This window comes from Rhinolophus sinicus, linkage group LG05 (assembly GCF_036562045.2).
Source record: "Rhinolophus sinicus isolate RSC01 linkage group LG05, ASM3656204v1, whole genome shotgun sequence".
Taxonomy (NCBI): domain Eukaryota; kingdom Metazoa; phylum Chordata; class Mammalia; order Chiroptera; family Rhinolophidae; genus Rhinolophus; species Rhinolophus sinicus.
In genome coordinates this window covers 138,422,264-138,448,007 of record NC_133755.1, presented here as the reverse complement: position 1 = coordinate 138,448,007, position 25,744 = coordinate 138,422,264, and the positions used below count along the sequence as shown (strand labels likewise).

At 39.5% G+C, this 25,744-nt stretch overlaps 1 protein-coding gene across 5 annotated transcripts in view; it reads right to left on the bottom strand.

The window, feature by feature from the left end:
- Positions 1-25,744, bottom strand: part of ARMC2 (armadillo repeat containing 2) — a 122,121-nt gene that overhangs the window by 59,933 nt on the left and 36,444 nt on the right. For all 5 annotated transcript variants that reach the window (XR_012496711.1, XM_019735069.2, XM_074333376.1 and 2 more), the window contains 4 exons: positions 14,087-14,163; positions 9,692-9,790; positions 4,968-5,143; positions 216-318 (listed from right to left, as the gene is read on the bottom strand). Coding sequence is in view for 4 of the 5 variants with exons in the window: in XM_019735069.2 (XP_019590628.2) it covers positions 216-318; positions 4,968-5,143; positions 9,692-9,790; positions 14,087-14,163 (455 nt within the window). In the remaining variant the exon portion in view is untranslated. The remainder of the gene's footprint in view (positions 1-215; positions 319-4,967; positions 5,144-9,691; positions 9,791-14,086; positions 14,164-25,744) is intronic.

The window sequence follows — 25,744 nt, the reverse complement described above, 5'->3', positions numbered from 1 at the left end:
AGGAGGAGAAGAAGAGCAGACTGTCCTCCTAGGAGCCAAAGGGTATATTGAATGGAATGTGGAAAACACAGAGAAAGACAGAGCAAAAATAGGAATCACATAATTTCTGCATATTACTAGAAAATAAAATATTCTCGCTATCACTAACTTCTCCAAACTTCTCATTTGCACTCAAGCACGCCGCTTGCTCAGTGGCAGCTCTGCATGATACTCACCTAGAATGCTGTCATTTTGAATCAGAGAATCATTCTTCTCACTCCTGCTAATTTTAAATATAAGTTTGCAGACATTAAGAAGATTCTTTCTACTTACTTTAAGCTGCAGAGAAAGAAAACACATATTGCAGAGAGAAATAAAGACTTTAAAAAAACCACAAACATCTAATAGTAAATACAATATAAATGATATTTAGAGTAAGCATATTTTAACAATAAGTATCTATTTTTTATTTCATAAAGTCTCAGGCTTATAGGTAAGATTACTAGTTACTTTTTAAAGAGCATATAGAGGGAGAAAGGAGGGGTGATGCTGATAAATTTACTTAAATGGAGTAATTGCTTTAAAACACAAAAGTAAAGGAAGATGGATACCAAATTTACAGATTAAACTACCTTAGAAAACAATACACAGTGGAGCTGAAAGAAAATAAAAAAAGACATATTCTCTGATTAGATGATGTCTATATTTATCGTTGAGGCTATTTCTGGAATTGGGATAATTATAAGTAATGTTCAAAGTTTAAAATTATCTTCTAAATCACACAAAAATGTTCAAGTAAGTGAAACATAGAGACGATAAGGAAGTATATGTTTTTAAAAAACAGAGTGTAGGAGGACTAACAGGATCAAATGGTCTAAATTACATGTATGTTTATCTAAAGTAGTAAAAAACAAAAAGAAAAATCCTAAATGTCCAATATTAGGGAATAACGTAATAAATTGTGGAACATCAATACTATTCATATTAAACACTCACATGAACACTATGTTTGAAAAGAAAGACATTTATAAGCTATTATAAGATGGAAATATTACATGTCCTCAATGCAAGAGTGTAAAATATGTAGGAATGAGTCATCTGAATAAATAAATACATTTGTGTGAAAAGGATGGCACATGGGTCATTATTTTATCATTAAAACATATCTTTAAAATTATCTTCAATATTGTTGTTGACTCTTCAGTTCATTTGAAAAAAGATAAAGGAATTTGTCAGACATATTGTTTAAAGATTTGTTCTGTGTTTGACTCACAAATATTAATGAGCTCCTATTGTGTGCTGTTTGCTGTAGGAGATACCGTGATGAATTCAGTCCCCTGCTCTGGGCCCTTTTCCTGTTATCTCAGAACAACCATGACTATTAGGTGTTGTCATTCTCATTTCTGCAACTGAGGAGTCTGCTCCTCAGAGAGGTTATGTTAACTCCGGGCAGCATCACCCAGGTGTGTACTAGAAATGCAGAATCCCAGGCCCCACCCAGGCCGACTGAATCAGAATCTGCTTTTCAACAAGCTCCCCAGGGGATCCGTGTGCACATTCTGTCTGAGAAGCCCTGTGGAGGAAGCCTCAGAAACTATCACAAATGGCAGAATGGAGATTCCTTCTATCCTCTGGAGGAAAAATGCAAATGGGAACTTACAAACATTTTTAATGATTAAGTGCTTAAAAAAATATTGTACAGACATCTAGAAAATAAACAAAATAGAAAAAAATTCTATATCAATGGAAAATATAGTGTCCTTAATATTTGGGAATATATTTTAATCAGTTGACAATCTTCCACTATATTGTGAGACCTTGAGGTCAAAATCATGATTTATTACTCTTTCTATGCTGTGGTAGAAAGCATGTGTTATACACTCAATAAAGCTTGTTGAATTAATAAATGAATACAACGAATCTCACCCCCCCCAACCCAAATCTTATATTTTTAATGAAAAGTGGCAAAGAAAAAAAGAAAAGACTGGTATCAGAATTTTCATTAAAAAAAAAAAAAAAACCCACAATTTCCGGTTCTGCTAATAAGGTTACTTTACATTCAAAGTAAATTCCTATGCCTTCTCTTTGGTAACTGTAAAATTATGACTTTGAGACATGAAAAGATAATAAAATATTAAATTATATGCAAATAATACAGACTACCTTATATAAAACAGCCCCAAACCCCAGCACTGTCCTTCCCTTTGCTCTGGTTTATTTTCTTCCCACAGTACTCATCAGCCCCCTTTGGCAGTTTATGTGTTTACCGTCTGTCTCTCCTGCTACAGTGCCAGACTGGAGGGCAGAGGCAATGCATTCTCAATGTCAAGAGTCCCTGGCACAAAGCTGGTTGCTTTAGTGGAGTATTTTTCTTACATTAAAAATAGTAGTCTTGGCCGGCCCAGTGGCTCAGGTGGTTAGAGCGCCGTGCTCCTAACGCCAAGGTCACCAGTTCGATTCCCACATGGGCCAGTGAGCTGCTCCCTCTATAGCTAAGATTGTGAACAATGGCTCTCCTGGAGCTGGGCTGCCATGAACAGCCAGAGGTTGGCGTGTGCTGTTGAGCGCTGCCGCGGGCTGCTGAATGCTACTGTGGGCCATGAGCGGCCGGTGGCAAGCATGAGCGGCTGGCAGCCGGCGAGAGCTGCCATGAGCTGCTGTGAACGACCAACTGGAGACCGACTCCCTCAGCCGGGGGGAGCACAAGGGTCATAATACCAGCGTGGGCCAGGGAGCTGTGTCCTACACAACTAGACTGAGAAACAACGGCTTGAACTGGAGTGGGTGGGGGGAGGTGGAAGAAGGGGGGAAAATAATAGTCTTTTCTATTTAAAGCAAATTTGGAAAATTAAAGACAAGTTTTAAAATCACTCATAATACTACCACAATATATAATCACTGTTGACATACTGGTATTTCTTTCGTGTTTTTTTCCCCCTGTATAAGGTGCTAGATTTTTTTTCCCTCTTGAATATAGTTGCATTCATATTGTATATATGTTTGCACTCTAAAAAAATATTAACATAGACTGAGACATTTTTGTAAGATTTTTTTAATACAAAGGTTAAAATTAAAATGGTTGTCTGGCAAATCCCCACTTAACCCAAGGATACAAGAAATCAGAAAAACATTATACTCACTGAATTTTTTTAAACTAGAAATAATCTTAAATGTTTGAATTATAACATTGAACTGGTAGATAAAATAAATATTGGCAGAAAGAAGAGAAACTATTAGAGACTTCTTAGTCCTATCTATCTTTAGTTTTTTGCTGATTTTTTTTTCTTCAACAGCTTGTTATGCGGTCTTTTTAAAATTTACACAGAACCCCATCACCAAGTGCTAAGCGAAACGTCTTGCCTGGGACATTGTAGGAGATTCAGGCAGCCAATGGGAAGTTGGACTTGGTGGCCTTGCAGGTCCTGCCTGACTCCTAGTTGTATAGTTAATCAGAAGGGACAGCCTACCCATCTCTGCTCTCTGGAGTGTAACCCAGCGAGTCCTGCCCCTGATTCAGCAAAGCAGTCAATGTCACAGAGAGGCTTTCTCTAAACATAAGTATCATTCAGAATGTGTTCGCTGCCTGGCTGATCACTTAGACTTTTGCTCTAAAATAGTTAAATTGTGCCATGTATGTAATTTATTTGAATGGCACCTTTAATAACCAAGATAATACTTTCTCTGGAAAGCATTAGAATTCATAGCATTTTTCTTCTTTCTTTCTTGTTCTCTCTTTCACTTATTCTTTTGGCTTGGCATAGGGGAAAATGTCTGGGATCCACACGGAAAACCAAAGGCAGTCCCTGGGCAGCTGGCAGCTACACTGGTAGACCCTCCAGACTCACACCAGGGCTCCCCTGAGCAAGAAGGCTCCCCAAATCCAGGGCCAGAAAGGACACTGGGCAAGCATGCAGACAGCCTTTTAATCTCTACTTTAAATCCTCCCTGTGGTTTATACTCTTTTTGCTTCACTAAAGCGGATCGATCAATTACGTATCATCAATGAGAGGGGATTCAAATACTACTGACATCACTATTTCAAAGAAGTCATACACCATATCACACTTTTTAAAAAGAGGGTGACTAGTTTAGGATGACAGCTAAATAAGAATGTACCTGCTCAAAAAAACTGCATAGGGTGTGTAGTCAGAACATCCTGCTTTATGAAATACATCAAATTAAGAAACAGTGGACACGCTTACTAAACTGGTAAGAAGTATGCCTACGCTTGCCTTCACTGTGTACTGTCAGATTTCAAATTGTATGAATTATGGGGTGTTAACACAATAGCTTTTACTTTTATGAAACTGGGTAAACAAAGCTTCCTTCATTAGTTTTAGCAGCTCTCTTAGACCGTTCTATAATAATTATGTCTTATCTTTTGGTTCCAACTGTTTATGGCTGTGACAACAAAGTGCTCCCCTCAAACAATGAGATCATTTTGTTCAAGACAGAGTTTCTTCCCTTTTATTTGGTGTCTGGCCTTTTCTTCCAACACCTCACAGGAACCTCCTATTGACCACCTGCCCATGAACACATGCAGCTGTGTCTCTGTTTCACACTCGTTCATAAAGCACCTGGCCATTGTGTCCGTGACCCAAGTTATCTTAAGTTATTTATTAAATCATGTGGCAAAATCAAGCACCCAACAGAAACCATAGGGCAGAAACCACAGCCTGCATTCACAGATACTGATCTTCAGTCAAGTTTCTTGAGCAACTGTTTTGAATGTATTTGCCTATTGTCACATTTTTTTTTTAACCTAGCCACAGACCATATTTGAACATTTTCTATGTCCTCAGCCTTAGTTCCTTAGATAGCACCTTCTAGTCATATTCTGGGATGTCAGTTTACGACCTTAATTTTTTTCCCAAGATTCTAAATGAACACACTGCATTTCTAATCTTCCTGGTAATATTTACAAATGAAGGATTAAACAAAAATTTCATGTGCTACAGTCTACTAGACCAGAGGAAAGAAAAACTTACTGCTAGAATAATTTTTGCAAGTTTAAGGCTGAGCGGGTCTGAACCAACATCAACTAGTTTATATAGGGTCTTCAGGAGAATATTTCTTCTCTTAAATTTATTTCCAAGCATGTTTCCTTCCTCTAAAGCGTGATGAAGTTGTGTGCAAGCAGCACAAACCATTTCAATATTTTCTTCTGTCAGGGCAAAGAGAGTAAAAGTGACACGTACTAATTAAGGTCAAGTTCTCAAGTGTATCAAACACAGACAGTATAAGTAAAATCCCCATAATTATTTTCCCGGACATCTTCAAATTCCTGAATTGCTCTTTTTCCCTTCTCTTATCATTTCCATCTACCCGTTTTTGTTTTTGTTTTCATTTTACTGATCCATCTTCTAACACATCAACTTATTTACTAATCAGTCAGTTAGCTTATCTAGAACACACAGTCTTTAAAGAGCATATTAAAGAATGGGATTGTACCTATTTCCATTGGTCTTCTTTATTCTAAATGTCCTCCACCTCAGCTAGTACTCTGTTCAGTCTCATGGGAAGAAACACCTCCATCTTTAACCCTTTGCAGCAGAGTTCTGCTGGCCTAGAATGTTTTCCTCACTTTTGTTCCTACTGCTTTGGGTCCTTCAAGGACAAGTTCTGGCTTGTCCAGAAAAGGTGCACTATTCCACATACAATAAATGTTATCTTGTACTATTATTTTTCACAATATTAGTGTATATGTGTGTATATTTAGTTACAGTTGTTGTTGTAGTTGTAGTTATAGTTATAGTTGTAATTATAGTAATAGTTGTTATAGTTCTGGTGTCCTCAAATAGATGGCATGATGAGTGGGAACCACGTCTTATACATGTTTGCATCAACAGTGCATGGTGCAGTGAGAATACTGTACTGACCATCTGTACCACAGTATAATACACATCCATTTTCTAATGTATCTGCTGATAAAAACAATGATCAATATTTTTCTGTGAGAATAATTTTCCGAGAAAAAAAGGGCTCAAATGGAACAGAATCTCAAAATGTCACCATATCTGCCATTATTGGGAGGTAGTTATTAGAAAAGAGGAAAATGAAAAAGAAGACTTTAGTTAGTAAACAGGGAGACCTAGAACACTTGACTTCCTAATTAGAATTCTGAGGAAAGCCATCTTTGAAAGTGGCAGCCACACTAACAGGCATATAAGGAAGAAAAGCAGCAGACAACGTGGAACATGAGGAGCAATACAAGAATCCAAGGTCTCAGGTATTCAGTTGAAAAATATTATCTCTGATAGATTCCGTCACGAAATTTAAAAGTAGGAAGCCAATCTTAAATAAATACCATAATGTGCTCTTAAAAGCCCACATAGAGGAAGTGTGCGCCTGCAGAAGGAAATGACTCAGGCCATTTTTAGCTCTTTTCAACAATAACATCTAAGAAAAAATTTTAAACCTCAATAGCTAAGTAACCTTCAATGCCTTTCAGTTATGCACTTAAATAAATGAATTGATGGGAAATGACTTAGACTAACTTTAAATAAAGGGAAAGACTTGAGTGAGCTCCACTGTAAAAAAACAGTTTTGTTTTGTTGTTTTATTCTTCTGTGACTGGCAGTTTCTTCACAAACCTTGAGCCCAGGCCATGGGCTACTCTCTGGCAGTGGGTAGACTGCAAGGCATTTTTCTAATACTTCCCTCCACAAACTCTTCAGCCAGGTAGGTTCTACTCAAAAGTAGCTGTTTTAGCTTAAAATAAATTTAAAAAGAAGGCTCAAGGGCCAAGGTTTAAACTATTGATCAAATTAACTCTTTATACCAGTTGGTTTGCTACATAGCCTCAAGAAACACCATAAGTCTAAGAGCTATCAAGCTTCTCAAGGGGCTAAAGCTAGTGAGTGAAAGTTTGGTGAGTAATATAAAACAACATAGTTTCAAAGTAACTTCTCCCCACGCGATATTTATTAGTCACAAGAGGGGGAATAGTAATTTTATGTGGAAAAATATGGCAGATACCACCTTCCCCACCTGATCAAAGTTCACATCACCAGTAATGGACCAAATCAGCCTCTTGATATAATACACTGAGGACACAGCACCACCCATCCCATATACCTGGCCCAAATGCCTAACCTGAATCTAATTGTGAGAAAATACCAGACACACTCAATTTGTGGGGCAATCTATAAACAACTGGCCTGTTCTCCTCAAATATGGCAAGATCATGAAAGAGACTTACCAAATAACTAGGACTTGTGATCCTGGATTTTCTTTTACTATAAATGAAATTATTAGGGTAACTGGCAACATCTGAATAAGGTTTGTATAGTCTTGTATGGTAATTTCCAGATATGAAAAAGGATGCCCTTGTTTCTAAAAATGCATGTTCGAGTACTTAGGGATATGGAACAGCATGTCAGCAACTTGTTCTCAAAGCGTTTAAAAAAGGAAACAGAATAATGTGTGTATGTGTGTGAGGACTTGGGGGAGAGAAAAATAGAGCAAGAGGCAGAGAAGGAGGAGGGGAGAAAGAGAATGATAAAGCAAAGGTGGTAAATGGTAATATTTGAGGAATCTGGAGGAAGACATATAGGATTCCTTTGTATTACTCTCCCAATATTTCTATAAGTCGGAAATTATGTCAAACTAGGGGGAAAAAAGAAGAAAGAAAAAGAATCCGAAAGGGTCAAGTAACCCGGCCCTGCCGCCATTTGTTGCGAAGTTGTCTATGGAAGACATGCCACACCTCAGCCTTCAATAAGCCTTCTGAGAAAGGAGACTCGTCCACATTTCAAACCCCAAACTCCTGTTAACTCCTGTCGGTGTCCGTGGTGGCAGAGCCCTCAGAACCCTTGTAAAATCCTTCAGGCTGAAGACTTCCTCCAAGACAGGCCTCTGTGCTGCTGGCCATTCTCCCCACTGAGTTCTTCCTAGGATGTTTTCTTGTCTAACTCTTACCCAGACTGATTGCTCTTCTCACCAGTCTTTATACACAAATAAAGGGCCCAAAGTTAACCTGGCAAGAGGGTGAATATGAGTCCCTGTAGCTGGACAATGTCATCATGTTCTCATTCTCAGGGATCTGAGCTGCAGTGGATTTTGGTGAGGATCTCGTCTCACCCACCCCTCACCTGGCAGCTGAGAACAGTACTATGCACGGATGTCAGGGGATTATTCCCCATGGCCATACGCTGCATTAGCAGCAGCTCCAGGACCAGAAACGCTGTCCAGGGCGCCCCCATTAACCATGATCACCACGAAGCACCAACAGGGAGGCGACGAGGGGCGAGGGCATGTAAACCTTTTAGGAAATGGGTCTTCTGCACGACTTCCCTGTCTGGCGGCCGAGGAGGACTCATTGACCCTGCTTCTCTTAGGGCCTCTTCCTGCGGCCACCACGCTGCTTTGCTCAGCCAAAGTACTCTCATTCCACAGTTCCTAGTGAGGGCCTACTGTGCACTGCGTGCCAGGCGCTGAGCTCAGCCCGGGGGCCATGACTGCAGCTCCAGGGGAGCCTGTTTGGCTTCAGAAATGGACTCCCCGAGGAGCAGCAGAGGGAGAAGGCGGGGGTGGGAGGTACTCCCCTGACAAGCCTTCCGTGCTGAGAACATGATGACTTGGTCCAGCTACAGGGACCCATTTTCACCCTCTTGCCAGGTTAACTTTGGGCCCTTTATTTGTGTATAGAGACTGGTGAGAAGAGCAATCGGTCTGGGTAAGAGTTAGACAAGAAAACATCCTAGGAAGAACTCAGTGGGGAGAATGGCCAGCAGCACAGAGGCCTGTCTTGGAAGAAGTCTTCAGCCTGAAGGATTTTACAAGGGTTCTCTGAGGGCTCTGCCACCATGGACACCGACAGGAGTTAACAGGAGTTTGGGATTTGAAATGTGGATGAATCTCCTTTCTCAGAAGGATTATTGAAGGCTGAGGTGTGGCATGTCTTCCATAGACAACTTTGCAACAAATGGTGGCACGGCCGGGTTACTTGACACTTTAGGATTCTTTTTCTTTCTTCTTTTTCCCCCCTAGTTTGACATAATTTCCGACTTATAGAAATGTTGCAAGAGTAATACATAGAAATCCTATATGTCTTCCTCCAGATTCCCCAAATATTACCATTTTATCACCTTTGCTTTATTATTCTCTTTCTCCTTTCCTCCGTCTCTGCCTCTTGCTCTATTTTTCCGTAGGTCAACTCTGCAGAGACCTGTGGATCGTGGGCCTTCATTGCTGGGGCACCGGGGTGCAAGGGCTGGCATATCCCAGGCCACTTTCTGCTGAGTGGCATCTCTGACAGGTGTGTTCAATCTAAGGAGAGTAGGGCATACGCATTGGGATCTGGAAAACCAGGGGCACATCTGCCTAGGTGCCAGTCTATGAGACTTCATCAAAGTTCAGAGGCCTGAAATCTGTTTTAATCATTCACTTTCTTGCATGAACTGCTACCCTAACGAGCTCAAACCAGCATTTCCTGGTTTGAGGTGATAATTTATATTCCAAAGGGGAATTTTAGTATGTCTTGCTGCACTTAAAGTATAATTTTACTCACTAAAAATTAGCTTTACATGTAATATTTAATATATACATTTCTGGGTAAATAAGTAGATGACTTCATTTGTTTTTGAACAAGTTCACAGAAATGACAGTCAAAGTGTACTAATAATTTCAGGGTAATGGGGGACATCTAAATAATAAATAACCACAGATAGTTTTTATTTAAAACGAAAACTGCTTGCTTTTTTTCCTTTACCTTTTTCTAATTCATGCAAAATTGGTACAATCCTTGTATTCCAAAAGATATCATCAACTTCAGTTTCTGTATTCTTATCTTGCAAGTCATCTTTTGAAACTGCAAAAGAAACCCAGAGCAGGAGAAAGAGCCATGAAAAAGGAGTTATAACTGAAGCACCATCAAAAGATCTGCTATTCATCACTGAAACTTAAAAGCTCTAGAATTAAATTACACTTTGCCCACTCCCCAAAGCCCAACCAGTACTTTAGAACTACATACATGTCTTCTAATCAAGTCAGCCCAAATTAAACTCAGATAATGTAAAGAAAACAGAACTTTACACTCTGATTGGGACACTTCATAAAGTCTTAGGCTTTGTAGATGTTGGAATTATTGTCAATAAGGCAAACAGTTTTGAGTTATTTTTACTTACACTTGTCCCTCTGTAGTGCAGAATAAACAGAAAACTATAGACAGGTCCCAATGAGGATGTGAAAATGTTTAATGAAAACTTTTCTCAAAGGAAGGCCCGCAGAGGCTTTCTTTCCTATAGAGAATAAAATGACCACATCACGGTGTGGCCAGGGCCATTAACGCCAGGTGATTTTGTTGGGGGTAGTGGGTGCCTGGGCTTTGGGCGCTGACAGGTCTCAATTCAAATTCCACCTTCATTATTATGCTTTGGGTGACAGGGGCCTGCTTCTCAGCCTTTCTGAGCCTCATCAGCAAAACAGTGATTAAGATATTTGCCTTCAAGGTTATGAGAAATAAAAGACATGATACAGGCAAAGCTCTGAGCCCAGTGCTCAGCATCTAGTAACACTCGATAAATAGGAATTTCATTCCCTTGATTAAAAACCAAACAAATAGGTCATCACTGTCTGAAGTGTAGCAGGCTGTATGATACACTGAATCGAGGGTAGATGCTGCCCGCGAATGTAGGCTGTAGGAGGGTAATGGCTACCACTGGTTGTGCACTTCAGACGCAGCAGGCCCCTATTTAATGTTGGTAACAACACTGTGAGAGGGGTCCCTGAATTGTCCTCATTTTCCAAATGAAGAAAGTAGGGCTTGGGGGTATTAAATTACCTGCTCAAGGTCAAAGAGCTCTGTAGCCCTTGCACTTGACCTCTATGCTATTTTGCCTTGCAGCAAACCAACAAGTAACTTTGGAGGGAAATATAAATCATATTAGAAACTGTAAATCATGATTACATTTTACAGAGGCAATATCTCAAGACCTGAGACACTGACAGCTAGATGGGGTACCACTGTGGGGGGCCTTCAGGAGCAGCCCTGGAGAGATATTCCTAACCTCCCTTCTCCAAAGTCCACCCCTTACGGCCCTCTGTATTGGTTCAGGGAAGCCACGCCCTCTCAGGGTGGACCCAGTACCAATGAAGTGACCACACAGTGGCTGCCTGGACCCTAAAAATGCACACAACAAGTTAGAAATCATAGGAGCAATCAAAGGTTTCCACAGAGAGAGAGAGAAAGAGAGAGAAAGCAGTGAAAGGGTGTGTGGCCTGTATATTTTTAGGCTGTTTTAACTAAAACAAGGATGAGCTGACCGGTAGGCCTGTTAAGAGCACAGGTTGTCGAGTCACTGTCTGGGTTTGAGTCCTGTCTATGCCACCTACCAGCTGACTGACTTTGAGAAAGTTGCTTTGCTTTTCCTCTGTAAAATGGGGTGACAGTGGTCATCTCCAAGTATTGGGGCTAAGGGTTAATTCCTTTTATGTGCTTTTTTTGTATTTTCTAAAACCTCTAATGTACTTGTGTTACACTTGAACAGAGAAAAATCACACGACGCAGGTTAAATTTTCCCAGCACGCAGTGATGATGTCACCCAGGAGAGGCAGGAAAGCTGTCTAATTTACCTATGCACCCAACGCATGGCCTTCCCTTAATGCACTCCATGCTGCAAACAGCCACTCCCAGTGGCAGCGAGTCTAGGCTTGCCTTCTATTAAATCTTCTTAATACCAGGAGGGGCCAATGCATGATGGGCGGGGAGAGCACTTGAGCAGCAAAAGTGGACAGAAAGCGGCTGTGGACAGCGCTGTAATTAACAGTGCCGGTGCTGTCAACAGTTTTCACAGCAGGGTTCTGCCTAATCTGTCTAAGCCGTAAACAAGAATTCACCATAAAACACACAGTTGAACTGTGTTTAGGACAAAATCAGTTCACATTATACAGGCTCACAATCCCTTTTCCAAAGCATGTGGGACCAGATATGGTTTGGGATTCAGAAAACTTTGCATTTTAGTAAGGCAATATGGTGCATGCACTACGTGTTACATATCACCCCCAGTTGGGTCTTCTGGGACAGCCCCCTGTAGGAAAATACGGGAACATTCACACTAATGAAACAAAGATTATACTAGCCTCCCATCAGTTCAGGTTAGGCACTGTCACTAAATGAGTTTGAAAAATATTTCAGCGTTCAGAGCTTTGGGGATTTCAGAACTACAGGTAAAGGACTGTAGACCACCAGTGCATTCTTTTGGATCATTACTTTCATGAGTCTGCCCTCACTCTGATAAATTACGGATATGGTTTCTAAAAGTAAACATGAATATTCCAGCAGTATAAAAAACATACTTACTCACATTCCTAGGTACGTGACATTTTCAAAGTCCGAAGTATGTGCATAAAATCAATATATATCAAGTGAAAAGCCAGAAGATAATGCCGGACAAATAATTTAATCAACACATTTTATGATGCTCTTAAATTTACTAGAAATAGAGATTTCAAATCCAGTAAGTTGAAATCGGCATTTTTACCTTCTATGCAATATGCTGTTCAATAGAATAGCTCTATGAGAAACCAGGATTCTCAACGTGTTTCTCAGGACAAACAAAATTGGTAACATGTTCACCCCAGGAAGAGTTGAATTATGAGGCTGAGCCAGAAATCACAGGAGACTTTATTTAACCTTCAGAAGGAAAGGCCCTCGCAGGCCCTTCTGAATGGTTCTAAGATTTGTTTCTTCTCAGAACAGAATTAGTCAAGTATAAAGGTTTGCTTTCCACTCTCTCCTAGGGATCCTGTGTGAGCAGCTGTCTCCAGCTACAGCCTTTCCATATCTTCAGGCCCTCACACATTTCCTCCAGATCTGCTCTCCACAAAAGTCCCATTTTACATACTAACCCAGTTTCTATTCTAGAAACTGAAGCATGGAATCATGTGATTACTTTTGAAGAGCCATAAAAAATAAAGTTTGTCTCAGTCTTGGCCAACAACCTAATATTTTAGAAAGCACTTTCATCTAGGTTCACAGTTTGCTAAATATAAAAATTATGATTCAACAGGAAATTGGGTAAGTCAAGCAGAAATTTCAGCATGTTTTTGAAGATTTTGCTGTCTCAGTGGTTATAGTTCTTAACCACAGCTTTGAGTTCTGAACGTAAGAACTTGACACAATGTTTATTGGCTGATGTTTTTAAGCATGTACATGTAAAATCCTTAGCAACAATGCTGACACGGAAAGCAGGCCAAGATTTCCCTGAGTACTATAGAAATTCCCATTGACTACAAAAGTCACTTTCCTGATAAAAAGTTAAAGAAAATATATTTTAAAACTAGTATTAGTTGGTTTCATAAAATTATATGTGTATAATAAAAGTACAAAGAACCCAACAAATACCTGTGTACCAAAAATTCATATGGTCAAATGTTAACCATATTTGCATCCTCCTCATTTTAAAAAACTAAAACATTACAGATATAGTTGATGCCCTCCCCCCATCCATTCCCCAACTCCCTGTCCCTCCACGTGTTACCACCATTCTAAATCAGGTGGTTGTTTTTATCATGCTTGACTTTACCTGTGTACCACATAGATGTGTATCCATAAACATGTCACTGTTTTCGCAACTTACTTTTTTTCATGTAATGTTATGTTTGAACTCATTTCATTCAATATTATAAATGTAGTCTACACTGCTGTATTCCATTGCATGATACACTTTGTATCACTTCTAGTCTGTGATTTATATTGTTATATACTTTTCTCAATTAAACAGTTTAAAGCCCCAAAATGCTGTCTTCGTATAGTTGACATAGTTTCATTTAAGTGAGTAATGATTTTGAACTAAAGTTTTGAATTCAAGAATTATGGTGATGTCAAGTTTTGCAACTTTCCAAATGCTTTTACAAAATAATTTCTGTACAATCATTAAGATTGTGATCTGTACATGTTTGAGCAGGGCAAACAGTAAGACAGTTATGAAAATTTTTTTAAAAATTATAAAAATAAGTGCTGATGTGTGACCAAGTTGGACAAAACTCCTGGAGTTTTCAAACAATGAACCAACATTGGACATCTTTGGTGCAAACGTTTTTCCAACAAATGGAGAGGCTGAAAATGAAGGAGTGTTGGGGACCTCTAAGAACACAAGAGCCTCACCTGATTTGGTTTCCAACCTGCTCAGGTCGGAGTTGTTGCAGCACGATGAGGCCCTCGAACTCCTCTTCCCCTGGTCCCTAGGAGGAAGAAGAACACACACAACACTCAGCACAGAAACCAAAGCATTTCTTTTTCTGTGTCAAGAGTCGGCCATATACGGTTTCTGAAGAAACCACAGAGAAGTATTTATGAAATGGGGTTTGGTGCTCTGCATCATTTTAATCAACCTCTAATTTCCAAGTAAGATTCATTTTTGAAAATAAGTCATACTTGTTTAACAATATGAACTACAGTTACTAGAAACAACTACGAAAATAAATCCAATGTTTACTTTGCAAATCAAGAAATTGATTAAGGATATATATATATATACCACAAGAGGTCACTGTTAGGATAAGAAAGAAGGCTGGTATGCTTGAATCACAAAAGCCTAGCATTTATAAAAACCTCTCGCTCTCTCTCTATCCAGGCAAAAAACAAAACAAAAAAACTATTCCCAAATTGGTCAGATGTGCCCAAGATCACACAGCAAGGTCAGATCTGGAACCAAAGTCTTATAACTTCCAATTCACTGCTCTTTTCACTACATCACAGTGTGTCTTGTTTCCGTTTTAAAATTAATGAAATTAACATTCTCTGAAAATGTTTTATGTTTATACATATTTTAAATGTTAAAAAATTGAAAGTAAATTCAAGCAGTCCTCAGAGGACAAATATTTTGTGTTCCAAATAGTAGAGTGGTGGCTAGCCAATAACAAGATTACATACCTGTTTTTTTAAAGGTAACATTTAAGGTAGAGATGGTCTATGAAGGATATAAATTCTCTTTAGCTAGAGCTGACACCTAAAAGTACTTACTTTTAAATATCTGTACAGCATTTCAGGGCAAAAAAAAAAATACTGAGAGAATAACAGTACAAGTTTTACAACAAAATTTCATACATCAAATATAATATTTGCTACCCAACTCATAAAGAATGCATATATATGCAGCCAGGGTCACTCATGAATAGCCACATGTGTGTCCAGTGCTCCTGCTTCCTGTGGTATGAGATGACCAGTCCATGTTCAGTGCTGGTCTTGCTTGGCCTTTGCTACTGCCCCAAGGATTAGCTTCCCCAAATATCATTTTCCCCATAAATATGTCCTTTCTCTTTAACACTTCCTTCAATCATATAAGAGAAAAGTTCAAGCTAGTATTGCAAGAAATGTCTAATTCATTAATACTCTGAAACAACTGCTTCATTTGTACCTATTGCAAAAAACAGATCAGGTAGCAAGGTGTCCCTAGCCAATCAAACAGAGAAATGGGATGGGATCCTCTTTGTCAGCAGCACTCTCAGAGTTGAGATGTAAATGAGGCATGTCTCAAAGCAGACAGAAATAAAGGATATCAACCCTGTGAAAAGATAAAAGACCAAAAGTTTGGCAGGGTGTGAGACCAGAAGTTTCCATACTTATCATTCCTAGAAATAAGAATATTTGAGGGCAATAGAGGCAAAGCCTTTTTCTTATTGTCCTAAACAACTATTGAAACTAAGCAAGACAGTTTTCAACTAATGGCCTTCCAAAGTCACTGGTCCACACTCCCTGAGAACAGAGCCAGAGATGAGGTTACCTCCCTAAAGACCACACTTGTGTACCCCATTTCCGAGGGGAGAAGAAGGGTCCTTCCTATCATATACAAAAGCTGAACAGAGCTAGGTCACACTGGTTCTCAAGAAAAGCACAGGACTGGAGCTGACCCATCCTCTGTATCACCATAATGGTGCAGTGATTGAGTGTGGAGCCTCTGGTCCCAAACTGCCTGGGTCCAAATCCTGGGTCCAACACTCATTAGCTGTATGACTTTGGGCAAGTTAGTTAACTTCCTGGCCTCTGTTTCCTTATCTGAAAATGAGATCATTGCCTCTATTTAGTAAAGTGATTAGTACATTTGAAGAACTTAATACATTGTCCTTATTATTATTATTATTATTCTCTTTAGTTCTGAGTCAACAAGAACCTGTCTGAGCAGTCCAGTGCTAGATGTTACTGTGATAAAAGAACATACAAGGAGCTGTCTGAAAGAAGTTTAAAATCTACTGTGAAGATTTTTTAATGGAAAATTCCAATAGAGTCTCTGAGCAAGTACTAGAATGTGAAATTCAGTAGGTTACAAGAAGTAGAGAGATGCTGAGAAAGAAGTGATTACTGAGAGGAAGAAGTAGACCACAAAATGGGCCTGAAAAGAATAAAAGTTGAGCCAGCAAATGACGAGACTACTCTCAGGGAGTAACATGAGTGAAGGTAAACAGGGGCACGAGGAAACTTGTATTCAGGGTGGGGATAACCGCCCAGGGCCAGCAAGATAGGAATAGAAGCTTTCTGCTGGGAGGTATTGGGAACAGCTGTCTGAAACATTGTGTTGAATCAATGGACCGAATTTGATGGGCAAAGAGGAGCTGTCATAGGTTTTCATATAAGCAAGTGATGGGATGTATAATTATGCAGTGACAAGAGTATTTAGGAGACATGGAGAGAGGTAAAAAGGACTAATCCTTTGAGGATGAGAGCGGGACTGGAGAAGGAACAAATTCAAGAAATCCTATAAATGAAAAGTTGGTAGGATTTAGGGGTTGGTTTCAGGAGGGAGAAAAAAACAAAAGGTCGACCTGGTGGAACAGGACAGCAGGGTTGCCACCAACAAAAAATGGGGAGGATAGGGAGCACAACAGTTTGAGGGTAAAACATGTCTGGGTTTTGCTATGTTGAGTTTCTGAGGGAAAACGGAACATCTGCAGAAGAGATGCGGAAATCAGGAAAAGATCTCCATTAAAAATCAACGCAGTATGTAGGGACCAGAAATCAGAAGAGTGGCTCAAAGACGGGACTCTCAGAACAAGGCTTTGTCCGACACTCATGAGTAAAGGACATAAAGAGGAAAAGAAGTCCAAAGAAAGAAGAGAAATCAAATATGCTCTCAGGCACCCAAACATGTGAAAGCGAGCGTGATCATCAGGCCCAAGAAGATGAGGACGGAAGACGTGTCCAGTCCGCCAGGGTAAACCAGAAATTTTGGGTTGAGTCAATGATCTTAAAAACAAAAGCCCTTCTTTGCTGAAGAAGATTAGATGCTAAGCGAAATAAGTCAGACAGAAAAAGTCGAGAACCATATGATTTCACTGATATGTGGTATGTAAAACTGAAAGCAACAAAAGAACAAGACAAACAAACAAAAACTCGTAGACACAGACACTAGGTTAGTGGTTACCAGAGGGTAAGGGAGGAGGGGGGTGGGAGATGAAGGTAAGGGGGATCAAATATATGGTGATGGAAGGAGAACTGACTCTGGGTGGTGCAAACACAATGTGATACATAGATGATGATTACAGAATTGTACACCTGAAACCTATGTAACTTTACTAACCATTGTTACCCCAATAAACTTTAATTTAAAAAAAAAGAGAAGATTAGATGGCCTATACTCAACGGAAATCTGTCTTCCTGTAACTTCTACTCATTAGTTTTGGTTCGATTAATCACAGCCACGTGAAACAAATCTGTCCTTCCCCTTGACAATCCTTCAAATATTTAAAGATGTTGCATTCACCATAAAGCCATCTCCTGTGGTTTAAATCCCATGGTTCGACTACTGATTTAGCTGTGTGACCTTGGGTAAGTTGTTTACCTGAGCTTTAGTTTCCTCGTGGGTGTATGGGGGGTGGTAAATAATAGTACCCCTCAATGCAAGGTTGTGTGAGGATTAAGAGGTATAATGTGGAAACACTTAGCACTGTTCCGGGCACACAGCAAGGAGTCAGTAAGCTTTCCTATTATTGAGGCTACCACCATTGATGTCATTAACGAATAGTCCCTTCAACCATTCCTCATATGATATGGTTTCCAATCTCCTTGCCAGCCTGTTCAGTCACTCTGAGTGAGTGCCAGTTTGTCTGGAACCCTTTTAAAGTCTGGAATCCAGCATGGAGCTAAAGGTATGGCTTGAGAAGCAAAGAGGAGCTATTCTAACTAATGCAGCCTAAAACCACATGAGTGGTTTTGGTGGTCACATCTCACTATTGGTCAATTCTTGTCTTTCCTTACATATGCAGCTCATTCTTATTCATATTCTTATTAAACTCACTCTTATTAAATTTCAGTGTTATATGTGGCAAAGGGTTCCTGCCTAGCAGATGTTTTTAGATCTTGATTCAGTCATCCAGTATAACTGTTCTTCTTCCCAGCTTCCTGTTCCATGTTTTTGGTGTGTGTTTTTTTAAATTTATTGGGGTGACAATTGTTAGTAAAATTACATAGATTTCAGGTGTACAGTTCTGTATTACATCATCTATAAATCCTATTGTGTGTTCACCACCCAGAGTCAGCTCTCCTTCCATCACCATATATTTGATCTCCCTTACCCTCACCTCCCACCCCCCACTGTTCCATGTTTTTAAAGACCAGAATTACATTTTTTACAATGATTTTTTGATGTACCAAGAATAAAACAATTCCAGAAATTATTTCTTAAAGCTTTTCTATGAAATTCTTCTAAGAGGCAGAATAACACCATTTTATTAGTAGGATAGCTTCATCTACAAATACCAAAAACCTAATTCCAACTGACAAACAATAAATGGAATTTATTAGCTTATGCAAGCCAAAAGTTGAGCACTAGGGTGGATGTTACACGTGGTGTGATCAGTGCTTTGGCTCCATCTTTGTGCAGTTCTCTAAGGTCTGCCCTTCCTTTGTTTCCAGCTGTACTCCGGTTGGAGTGCTGAGGGAAGCAAAGTGGGTAATGTATTCTCAGGCCTCATCTGTCGCCCACGTTTCAGTGCAAAAGCAAGGTCTTCTCTTCCCAATCACTGACAAAGGTCCTACATTCCACTCTGAACAATCAGAACCAAACTCTGTAGCCAAGGTAATCAACGCCATAAACAGACTGAGTTCCTAACACCCATTCATTAACCAGTCACACTGGCAACATCTACTGCTGGACGAAATACATGCCAGGGAAATAAAAAAATGTATTTCTTTTAAAATATTCTAAAATTCAGGTTTTGCTATAATTCAGATAGTTCTTCCAACTATTGCGACTGAGATTCTTTAGTGAGGGGTCAGCAAGCTTTTTCTTCAAGAGCCAGACAATATATATTTTACACTTTGGGAGCCAAGTGGCAAAATGGAGGCTATTATGTAGATGCTTTAGTAATCATTTAAAATGCAATGATTTAAAAGCGTATAAATAATTCTTAGCTCAAAGGCCATAAAAAAAAAAATAGGTGGCCAGCCAAATTTCGCTCCCAGGCTATAGTTTGTTGATGCTTGCTTTAGAGCAATAACTAAATAGATATTAAGAAGTAAATTAAATGGAAGGATTTGGAATTAAGAAAAAGATAAATTTATATCCATTTGGGAAAGAAATTACATGTAAACGATGGAAAAGGATATTTTAAAGGATGTTTATGATAAAAAGAAAATTTAGCAAATTTTGATCTAAGCTTTTCCTTGCTCTAAGAACAAGACACTTCATTTTTAGAATTAGACTCAAATCACACAGATTCAAGTCAGGCAGCAACTAGGCTTTGTGACCACATAGTCTCTGTCAAAACTGCTCAACTCTACCACTGCAGTGTGAAAGTAGCCATAGTCAATAAGTCAATGAAGGAATATGGCTGTGTTCCAATAAAACTTTATTCACAAAAACAGTTAATAGGTTAAATTTGGTCCATTGGCCTTAGTTTGCTGCTTTATAGTCGCTTGGATTCTTTGATTGCAATTTGGAAATGCCACCAACAAGGGGTGGTCGTCCCTTCATCATGTCATCATAGCCTGAAGCACCAGATAGTTTCCAGACATATTCCAGACTCTGTCTTAACAACATTAAAAGTTGAATTCTATTTAAACACAACAAAATTAAAGGACATGATTTTAAAGGAATGTTCATAAGATCAAGATCTTAAGAAAGTCCTCCAAAGTAGCTATATAGCATTAAGTTATGGCCCAAGATTTAAAAATACAGACGGTGGCAAAAAGATGTATACACACTTTAAGAAACGAAAAACTATTAAAATTGTAATAATCAATATATGACAATAACAAAAGATGACGAACAAACAAGTCACGTTTGACTTCTGCAATTACAAGAGGTGCTCAAAGTGGTTACCATCAGAGTCCAGACACTTCTGATTGCGGGGAACTACTGCTTGAGCAACGCTGACCAAAGTGTCCACTCGTGTACATTTTTTTGGCACCCCCTGGTATATATGTTTAAAGATTATACATATACTCTTAGTACCTAATTTAGTAATCACTAACTGGTTATTATTCAAGTTTTCTATGTATACATTTGATTAGACACCACTTCGTAGCTAACCATGCCAGCTTAACTAAGGCTTCAATTTCCTTAGCTTAGAAACTGCTCACCGCGGCACTATGAGTATTTTAGCACAGGGGTAGCTGCTGCGGCTGCCCTCTTCCATAGTGTGTTCCTGTGGAAACTGATTCCGCACAGGTTTCCACTCCCTGATTTCCATCCCTAATGCCCAAGCGCTGGTACTCCAGGTCACATACTACCATTTCCCACCGGAACTGTTGCAGCTGCTTCACGATGGTCCCCTCTGTCCCAGGCTGCCAAAGTCACTCCTCAGCTGAAAACCTCTCAGCGGCTCCCTGCAGGCCTCAGGACCCATGCTCCTGCTACTCCAGGCCACCTGCCTTTCTTGGAGCATGCGACCACACCAAGTCAAATCTCCCCTCCACTTTATGCTGCTCCTTGAGCAAAGTACACAGTGCTCTGCCCCTATTGAAAATCAGCCTCCGGAGGCATCGCAAACCCCCAAACGCCAGGAAACCTTCATAATCTTCAAGTAAGAATGAGGTGCTCTCACCACTATGTGCCCAGGACCTTTCTTTCAATTCTCCTTTCATTCCTCCAGCATTAGAGTTATCATTGAGCAGTGCTTTGAAAATGTCCGTGTACATTCAAATCACCTGGATAGCTTATAAAAATGCAGATTCCTAGTCAGCAGGTCGGGGGTGGGGCCTGAGATTCTGCATTTCCAACAAGCTCCCAGGTGGTGCTGATACTGCTCTTTCAGGGACCACATCTGAGCCGCCAAGCCAAACATCATGGTAAGCTCTTCAGGACGGGGTTCATTTCTCCACCTCCCAGCCCCCTAGCACAGCGCTTTGCTTACCCAGAAATGCTTACCACACGGAAACTGTCAAATAAGGTGGGACTCTACCAAGTCATTCTGGCCAATGCCTGTCTTTTCCAAATGCAAACAGTTTCTCAGCCGCATTACCCTTAATTTCTTAAAAGAATAATGACTTCATTGTTTTTGAAAAAATGACATATTTATTATTTTTTTTAAGGCCAGGCAATATAAGAAAGTACAAAGAAGACTGTAAAAAAATCATCCAGGATCCCACTACACAGAAATAAATATTGTTAATATGTGGTAAACATCATTCCAGGCACAGTTTGAATATATTCAGATAAAAAGATAAAAGAATAAAAAAACAGACTTGGTGGAAGGGCAGGTAAAGGATTCATACCAGTGGGATCGCAATACATGTCAATGTAACTTAAAAGTATTAAGTACAAATGTTACTTGAATTTAACAGAGAAACAGAAGTTGAGTTGAAACTGAAGGAATTGTAGAACTTCAGATGAATGGGTCTTCCCAAGAGATATTAGTTTCTAAAAGATTCCTCTGAAGTTAAGAAAAAAAAATAATGAAAAACATTAGGATGCTGAAATCATCCTTTTTTAAAACAATATATTTCAATTTCAGACTGTAGCTACGGACAAACCTACTCCCTATTATGAAGTGAAGTAATCAGTACTCACACGTCCTCCCAAGTACCAGTTCTGGTTGTTTTACTATTACATTGTCAAGGTTTCTGTTCCACAACCATCATTTTCAGAGTTTAGTTTTAATTCAGTATGAAAACAGTACTCATTACAAATGCTTTTACCATAGCTTCTTCGTTTCTGAGTTTTGACTCATCATTTGTTGTCTAAGAGTTTTCTAGAAAGTGCATGAGTACTAGAGTCCACAAGTTTATTCACATTTGAAAATGTCTGTTGCTTTTTATTGCCAACTTGGCTGGCAATACAGGGCTTGGGTTATTCTTCTTATACTTACGACTTCGCAGGCGATGCTACACAGCCTTCTGGCACTGAGAGACGCTCCAATAGAGCCAGAGGCAGCCTGTTTTTTTCTCCTTTTATGTGACTTGTTTGGTCAGCCTGGATGGCTAGAGGAGACCTTCTTCCATTTATCCACACAATCAACAATTACCGAGTGTGTACTATGTACTAGGTAGTGTGCTAGTGCTGAGCACTGTTGGGAAAGTTTTAGTGCGGACTGTTCCCTGTCAAAGTTTGTTGCAACACAATGTGTCCATTTGAGCCTCAGATTCTAATCTTTATTTCAGAAAGTTGTCTTCTATTATGTCTTAGTATTTTTCTTGTTCTTCTTTTTTTCTGGTCCCTTCCATTCTCAGTGGGTTGTTGTGAATATCAAATGAATTAATATATGTAAGTCACTTGGGAAGAGTGCCTGGCATTTACTTCAAAGTAGGACAGCACAAGGAGGAGGGGAAGGAAGAGGATTCTCTTCTTCAGGAAGATAAACACCATGCCTTCCACAGCTATCTCAGTATCACTGATCATTTTCCCCTCTTCTTATTCATTTCTTTTCACATGATTTTCTCTAGCCTGTCCACTGTCTCATTGCATTTTCAGCTGTTTTCATTCTCATTTTTTATCTCTAATGTGGCTTTCCTCTCCATGTTTATACATTTTTCTTTCACTCCTTTTTTGAAAACTGTAAGCATACTTTTCATCTCTTTATGTGGACTTACAATCTCTAACTTGAATTCTTACGTGCCAAAGAAGAGCTCTTTTTTTCTTAAAGAGATCAATAACATTACCTATACTTTCTTGGATGCTAATGGAAAATTGTTTTAACTCTTTTCTTGTTTTTGGAGGGTAATTCCTTGTGATCCATTTTCTTCATTGTCTTCTGTTAAATTCTTTACATATCTATGCTCAAGTCCCATGTTAACGCTTGTCCTAAGATTATCTTTAAACAGAGCCATCTATTTGCTGAATAATGGAAGGATCCACAGAGGGAAAGAACTGGGGTACACTGTAGCTTCAACTTTAGTTTTCTTGAACATCCATTCACCAAGTCTGCTATTTTTCTTGACCTGGATGTGTGTTCCCCTGGTTTGTGTGGCAGACTGCTGTGACACACAAAAAGCCCTGTTACATGATAAGCACCTTGAGTTCTAATCTATCAAACTCTTTCATACACACACACACACACACACACACACACACTAGCCGGTTCACAAAAAATGAGGAGAGCATGTCACCCTCAGCTCTATTCTCCTACAAGTCACTTCATCATCTGGATCTTGAACGGGGTTTTTTACAGTGGCTTCCACTTCGCCAGTGGTCTGCCTACATCCTTAGATCTCATTTGTTTAATTAAAGTCCATACACCTTTCTGAACTGAGAGACTCATTTTTAGTGAAATCTGATTCTTGCTAAAGATCTGAAAAGGTAAGTGTCTGCTCTCAAATTACCTCTTGTTTTCATCTATATTTCATAGAGTTTGGCAGGTTAACTAAACTCTTATGGATGCAATATTCCAAGTAACAAAAGGCTAATCTAAAGTACTATAAGCTGTCCCTGTCAAAATAAATAAAAGAAGAAAGAAGGGAAAGACAGGAAAAGGAAAGAAAGGAAGAAGGGAGGGAGGAATGGAGGGAGGGGAAGGGGAAGAAAGTGGGTGGGGAAGGAGGGAGAAGGAAAGAAGGAAGGAAGGAAGGAAAAAGAAGGAAACAGATGGAAGAGGAAAGGAAGGAAGGGAGGAAGGAAAAAGAGAGAGAGAAAAAGGAACATATTGGCTTTTAAATCAGAGCAGTCTACAGTATGGCTGTGGTAGCCTCAAGCACAGCTGGATCTAGGGATTTATATATCAACCTTGAACTTGGTAACTATCTCCATTCTGTTTATATATTACTTCTCTCTCAGAGTCACCCTCCACAGGCAATGAAATGGCCACTGTTGGCGCCAAGACAACATCATCTTTACAGCTTGTAAACTTGGAGAAAGCACTGTCCCAGAAGGCTAAGTGCCAGGGAAGAATTCCATATTGGACTGGTTTGGCTCATGTGTCCACCTCTGAACCAACTGGCTGGTGGGTTAGACAACTCTGATTAGCCAGGTCTGGGCCATTTAACCACTTCTGGGAAGAGGGGTAAGAAAGGAAAGACAAAAAAAGGTAAGGGAAGAAGGAATAAAGAGGAAGGAGGAAAGGAAAGGAGGGAAGGGATGAAGATAGGAACAGTCCTCTAAACATGGCCTGAACGGCATTAATTACACAATGCAAAACAGCTCACTCTCCAAAGGGAAGTAGGCTAGGTGGAACAAAAAGAAAAATCAAGCCCATATTTCAGTGTAAAGTGTGCTTCATGCTTTGAAGTTTGGGCTCAGCACCATTTTTCTGTTTCACTGATGAAATTTATTTCTCTGTTTTTCATTCTTCATAGCTTTTATGGGGTTTCTTCAGGATGCCTTTGCTTTGACATTTTTAACCAGAAGCCTTCTTTTCTTATTTTTCACTCCAACTATACTAACAGCACTTGATAGTTTACAAATAAGCCTTTTGACCCTTATTAATCATTCCATAACCTGTAGTGCGGGCTGGGAGGAAATGGGAGTGAAGTTATTTCCATCTTACAGATTAGAAAACTGAGTCCCTGAAAATGTTAAGAAACTTGCTAAAGAGTATACAGCAAATCAAGTGGCTGAGAAAATAACCAAACCTAAGTCCAGGGATTCTGGCTCCCAGCAAAGAGTTCTTGACTCTCTACAAATGATTGCTCTAGTACTTTCCTCCTAAAAACCACATTTCCAAACCATAATAGTTTGAACAATATTTATACAGAAAACCTTAAAAGGTTTTTAAGCATGTACATAAAGGATTCATCAGATTGAACCGATGGATGGATGGATGGATGGAGATCTACATACATATACATACGAGGTGTGATAAAAAAAATCCGGTGAATGTTTAAATAAAAAGAAATTATTACAGTAAAAGACACATTGCCATTAATCCCGCTCAAAATACTTCCCCTTGCTTTGAACACACTTATCCCATCATTCTTGCCACTTTCTGAAGCAGTTCTGGAAGTCCTCTTTCGTGAGTGTCTTTACTTCATCTTTCATCATGACAACACTCTGTCACACATCACTTCTGGTACAGCAAATTCTCAAATAAAAACATTTCGATGTGTCCTCATCCACCTTATTCACCGGATCTGGCACCATGTGACTTCTGGCCCTTCCCCAAAGTCAAAATGACCATGAAAGGAAAACATTTTGAATCAATTCAGGACACCGAGGCAGCCACCACAGCACAACTAAAGACACATGAAAGAGAACTTCCAGAACTGCTTCAGAAAGTGGTAAGAACAATAGGATAAGTGTGTTCAAAGCGAGGGAGAGTTTTCTGAGGGGGATTAATGGCAATGTGTCTTTTAGTAATACATTGTTTTAAATTTAAACATTCACTGTAGTTTTTGATCACACCTCGTATTTTAATGACAGCTGTTTTCAACCCATAGGGCAACACAAAGTAAGAGAAA